Source organism: Podarcis erhardii, assembly GCF_964252035.2.
Source record: "Podarcis erhardii genome assembly, chromosome: 11".
Taxonomy (NCBI): Eukaryota; Metazoa; Chordata; class Lepidosauria; order Squamata; family Lacertidae; genus Podarcis; species Podarcis erhardii.
This window is the reverse complement of record NC_138501.1, coordinates 36,692,389-36,698,497: the sequence shown is the minus strand read 5'-3', so window position 1 is coordinate 36,698,497 and position 6,109 is coordinate 36,692,389. Positions and strand designations below refer to the sequence as shown.

The 6,109-nt window shown below is 45.9% G+C and overlaps 1 protein-coding gene across 1 annotated transcript in view; it reads left to right on the top strand.

Annotated features, from left to right (window-relative positions):
• The first annotated feature begins 670 nt into the window (after positions 1-670).
• Positions 671-6,109, top strand: part of SETD9 (SET domain containing 9) — a 10,696-nt gene continuing 5,257 nt past the window's right edge. Inside the window, exons 1-2 of the mRNA XM_081880812.1 lie at positions 671-933; positions 4,235-4,599. Of these exons, the coding sequence (XP_081736938.1) occupies positions 848-933; positions 4,235-4,599 (451 nt within the window). The 5' untranslated portion in view covers positions 671-847. The remainder of the gene's footprint in view (positions 934-4,234; positions 4,600-6,109) is intronic.

The following is a 6,109-nucleotide window of genomic DNA, read 5'->3' as shown; positions in this document are numbered from 1 at the left end:
AGCAGCGCTGGAATAAGGGAATTTCCCGCAAAAAAAGGGAAGGTTGACAGCTATGTGGTGTATACATGCTGTTCCCGCGTGGCTTTTAAAACTTCCCAAAAACCCACTGCGCTGGCTGCAAGGTGCAGCCCGAGCCATGTGCACATTTGCTTGAGAATGACAAGTCCAGTGGGTCTTACTCTCCCAAGTAACTTACTCTCCCAAGGGTGCTGCCCCAATCTGCGACCAATAGGAAAAGGGGAGCCCTTCTGAACTGTCCTGAAATCCCCAGCTTGGAAGCTAATGGAATAAGGCGCATTAGGAGGCTGACTGAGCGCCTAAAGCGGAAGTAAACTCCGTCTCCCTAAAACGTCCCCCTGCGAAACTGCGCCCGGGGTACATTTGGTTCCACCGGCAGGTTTCTCTCCGCGGATTCAAAACTCTCTTCAATGAGTGTCGTCTGAATGGTTGGTTGTTTGCTGCTGCTGCTTCCATGCCCGTGCTTGATAAGGTTTTCGGCGGCTGCTTGCGCAGCTAATTACAGGCAAACTCCTCCTGACGCCCGAATTTACTTTGGCCCATCCGTTGCAGGAAACAAACGAAGAAGCCGGTGGGGTTATCATCCGCTCGCAGATGTGCTGCGAGGCGGGTCAGGAGACACGCGTGTGAAGGCAGGCTCCTTAAACTTTCGCCTGCCGACGACGATTGGAGGGAGCTGCGCCGCTTGACCTCGGGGAGGAGGAGCTGCAGCGGCGGCCAGGCAGCAGGCGCTCTCCCTCGCCTTTCCGCCGCCCTTCCTGCGGCCGAGCAAGAAACCGAGCCTGGCTCTTCCCCGGGGAAAGGGACCCCCCCCCCCGCCGCCGCCGCCATGCTGAGGGCTCTATGGAGGCGCTGGGAGGCCTACAAGTACCGCTTCGTGCCCTGGATCGCGCTCAACCTCGGCCACAAGCGCAGGTGAAGGCGGCGGCGGCGGCGGCGGCGGGGCTCTTCCTCTCTCGCCCTCCGTCCCGCCGGGTCTCCATTCAGGGCAGAGCGGGAGAAGGAGGCGACCGAGAGGTCTCTCTGCCACTTGTGGCAAAAAAGGAAAGCCAGAAGTTCGGCGGTGTTGCCGCGAAACCAGCCTTTTCACGTGGAGTACAAGGCGGCGTTCGCATTGGCGAACCCGGGGCGAACTCTTGCACGTGAGGATGCGAGGGCGCGCGTGCAGGGTTCTTCCGCAGCCGGGGCAGTGGCCAAAGCAACGCGGATCCCTGGCGGCAGTGGCCACTGTGGGGACTGCTGCTGGCATGCCTGCGGAAATCCGCGTAGCTGGCCCATCCTCTGAGCTGCCCTAAGAAGCGGTTACCCTTCCCATTGACCCGCAAGCAGCTCCTTTAGGCTATGTGGGATTGTTCTTCTGGGTTCCAGTTACAGATAGGTAGCCGTGTTGGTCTGCCATGGTCAAAACAAAATAAAAAAATTCCTTCCAGTAGCACCTTAAAGACCAACTGAGTTAGTTCTAGGTATGAGCTTTCGTGTGCATGCACACTTCTTCAGATACCTATCTGAAGAATACCTATCTGAAGAAGTGTGCATGCACACGAAAGCTCATACCTAGAACTAACTCAGTTGGTCTTTAAGGTGCTACTGGAAGGAATTTTTTTATTTTGTTCTTCTGGGGTTTGCACCAGCGCTAGGCAGCTTGGTCAAAGGGGCGTCTAAATTTCCCAGGATGGGACTACGTTTGGAGGATTTGTGGTTCAATTATCATGGTGGCTTGACCTAGGCACCTAATGTTGCTTGGAGTACTACTACTAGTAGTGGAAGTAATAATAAGTCATACTTTCCATAATGAATCGCTTGCCATGAGGCATGAGGGCAGGCATCAGCAGTGGGGGCTGCCCAAGGATGCCTGCAAACGCCTTCCGCAACATTTCCTGTTGGGTGGTGTGGTGTTGGTGCAAGTGAAGCAGTGTGTTGACATTTTGTATTAGCCTTCTTGTGCACGTGTGCTAGGGTTAAGATGGCGTCCTGACTGTTCAGAGGTTTGACTTCTACAAAATAGTTCAAAAATGAACTCGATTGGACATATGTACACATTTTTTTTAAAAAAAGGCATCCTTCAAAGTCTATATGTAGTAACTGCTTTACCAGAGACCTTTAAAGGTAAAGGGACCCCTGACCATTAGGTCCAGTCGTGACCGACTCTGGGGTTGCGGCGCTCATCTCGCTTTACTGGCCGAGGGAGCCGGCGTACAGCTTCCGGGTCATGTGGCCAGCATGACTAAGCCGCTTCTGGAGAACCAGAGCAGCGCACGAAAATGCCGTTTACCTTCCCGCCGGAGCAATACCTATTTATCTACTTGCACTTTGACGTGCTTTCGAACTGCTAGGTGGCCAGGAGCAGGGACCGAGCAACAGGAGCTCACCCCGTCACGGGGATTCAAACCACTGACCTTCTGATTGGCAAGTCCTAGGCTCTGTGGTTTAACCCACAGCGCCACCCACGTCCCTTGCCAGAGACATTTACTATGGGGTAAAAGAGACTGTCCCTTGGTAAATCAGCCCAGTTGGAGCATATTATCATGGCCACCACCTTGAAAGCCACTAGAACCACATCAGTTTAGCAGCAGTTATAGAAGCAAGAGTTTGGCATAGAAGTTCCATGCTGACTGCTGTTTGGATTGGGTAGTGCTGAGGTCTCTTGTGTTCTGTGGGTAATCTTGCATATGTTGCTTTCAGTACCTTTTCTGCCTTATGTGCTACAGCAATGATTATTATCTCTGAACCATGAAAAGCTTCACTTGGAATGTCTGCAGAAGTTAAGAGCTGGACAGCAGACCAGGCAGAATTTCTGGTCATTTGGCAACCTTAAAATGAACATTTCTGTGACATAGCGTATTTTTCTGTCTATAAGTCATCCCCATGTATAAGACGCCCCCTGTTTTGGGGGACTCCAATTTAAGAAAATGGGGGGGGGGAGATCTATCTGTGTATAAGACGCCCCCCCCCAATTTTGGACATTATTTTTTAGGGGAAAAACCTAGTCTTATACACAGAAAAATATGGTAATTTCATTCTGCAATGTTGTATAATGCAGAAGAAGAAACAGGGAGCCAAAACCTAGCAAAAAATTATTCTGACATTTGCAGACGGAAGGTTTCTGTCATGCTTTGTGAGCAGTTGAAACAACAGCTTTACTACATTTTAAATTTTATAATGTGATGGGCTGATAATTAAATAGCTGGATTAACTGTTTTTTGTATAAAACTTCATTTTTCAATGTATTTCTCTCTCCACCACCAGAGCTAAATGTTCTCATTTAAACTTTCTTCAAAAAAAACCCCAGACAATTTACCCAATAGGAATTTTGTTGTGCCCCTCAAGACCCCGTATATATGATGGATGAAGACATCCCATTCAAAGAGGCTATGAACTAGTTTCTCAAGGGAAATAAGCAATTAAGACTAGAAGTGAAATATTTGTGAATACATATCGTATACGGAGCTATTTTTCTTTGGGTACAGTGTGGATTAGGTGTCTTTGGTCTTTCCCCCCTCTCTCATTTCTGTAATAATAAGCAGATGCATGGAATGAATAAAGGATTAAATTGATTCTTGGCTCTCTGGTGGAACTAATAAAATTGCAAGCTGAATACTTGTGGTTTAATGATCTCAGTGCAGCTCTTCTAATGAATCACAGCCTTGTATTCATGCAAGGAACATTTATTATTCTGTTATTTCGGTTGTCTTAATTTAGGAGAGATTTCACCTTTTGCTTAAAAGAAAAAGAACCTACAGATTCTTCTCATTAGAAGAATCAGTTTCATGTAGTGTGGAAAAACACCTGTACTTTATCATCTCCTTTGGCCATTCCTCAGTAGAGTCTTATACATAAGAATTAGCTAGACAGTTAGTGCTTCCTTTCCCATTTCAATTGTGCTGTCAGTAGGACTGTTTCTGTACTGCTACTTCCTTAAACTACTTCCAAGGCAACCAGGAACAGTGAGCCATGCCAGCCAATCAGCCTCTTGGGACACAGAGAAATCAGTGTAGGTACAGCCAATCTAGAAATATAGAGCAATCTTCATGTTTAGCACATTTAATAAAAAATATGCACGACTTTTAAATATAAAAGATGGCCAGGGTTTTTAACAAAACTGTAAGTGGTTTGAAACAGTTTGAAAAGCAAGCAAGTAGTGTTTGCTACAGTTTCCAAACTCTCATTTATAACATTCCAAAATGTCTCAGTTCTGTTGTTTATTGGACTGTTGCAGAACTCTGCGGTTTGTACCAGAAGGCTCTAAAGACAAAACGGTTTCTGATGAAGATGTACTTCGAACACTCCTGAAAACTTTCACAGCTTTATTTGTAAATGACTTGAGGAGACAAACATTTCTTCTTAGCTTTCTTCCAAACGTTAAATCTAAATACCTGGACCTGCAGAAAGCTCAGCCTGAGACGAACCAAACAATTGATGACAGCCATCAGAATCAAATCATCTTCAATCCAGAAGACGTTCTCCTTCACACTTTAGGATTCAGTGTTACTCGAAGGCACAGCTCACTTACTTCTGCTGGAACAGGAGTCTTTGTAACGAAAGGTTTTGTTCCCAAAGGAGCAGTTGTATCTATGTATCCTGGTATGGAAAGAATGTATTTACAAATACATAAACATATGTTCTCATTTTTTGCTGAGTCAGATCATTAGCCCGTCTTAATCAGTGTTATCATAATTGACTGTGTTTTCATGTTGCACTGAACCATAAAAGTATTGTTTGTTAAAACATCCCGCACAAGCTGCATGTTGGCCAAATACTCCTGGTTTGTGTCGCCTTTCCTTCATTGAGGAAGCAAAACATGGAGTGGCTGGCTTAGTGTTAGCTCAGACAAACCACAACTGAAGACAGCTTTCTTTGCATAATGGTTTAACAGACCATACTTATGGTTCAGCCTTACATGGCAATGCAGCCACTGACTGACTGCAACTCCCCAGGGTCTCAGCAGAGGGCTCTCACGGATTGAATCTAGGAGCTTTTGCATGCGGCATGCATTCTGTCACTGACTTGTGGCTGATCACTATGAATCCTTAGAAGAGGATTTCTATGTTCTGTGATTGAGAAGAAACCATTGAAACCATGAGGCAATCTGGCAAACCCGAGCCAGAAAGCTTTGAAACTTTTATTCAGAACTGTTGGGTTGGCCAGAGGGAAAAGAGGACAGTTGAAATTCCCTCTTCTACACAACTGTCAAAGGTACAGGAGCCCTGTTCCTCTTTAATGCCCCCTGATGCCTGTTTCTAGCAGTTTAGTTTCAGTCTGTGTAAAGTTATCACCTTATTTATGACAAGGCATGTTGGCAAGGAATCCTATTTGGAATAAGGGAATTTCCCTTTAAAAAAGGGAAACGTTGACAGCTATGGGCCACTCTGTCATTTATAGCTGCATGCCAGGATGACATTCAGCAAGGGACATTCAAGCACCTCCATGCTAGAAAAAGTTACACTTTTGGTTCTGCTCTTCTGAACCCATTTAAAGCTCAAGAGGCCTGTCAGAAAAGACTCATTTGCCCCCCAGATATCATGCCCTAAAATTAGTATTTATAGTAATAATAATACAGTGTTACCTCAGGTTACATATGCTTCAGGTTACATATGCTTCAGGTTACAGACTCCGCTAACACAGAAATAGTACCTTGGGTTAAGAACTTTGCTTCAGGATGAGAACAGAAATCGTGCTCTGGCAGCACAGCAGCAGCAGGAGGCCCCATTAGCTAAAGTAGTGCTTCAGGTTAAGAACAGTTTCAGGTTAAGAACAGTTTCAGGTTAAGAACGGACCTCCGGAACGAATTAAGTTCTTAACCCGAGGTACCACTGTAGTAATAGTAATTATTATTATTTATATTATTAATTAATTAATTAATTCTACCCCATCCATCTGGCTGGGTTTCCCCAGCCACTCTGGGCAGCTTCCAACAACGATTAAAAGTACATTAAAACATCACTTATTAAAAACTTCCCTAAACAGGGCTGCCTTCAGATGTCTTCTAAAAGTCAGATAGTTGTTTATTTACTTGACATCTGATGGGAGGGTGTTCCACAGGGCGGGTGCCACCACCGAGAAGGCCCTCTGCCTGGTTCCCTGTAACCTCACT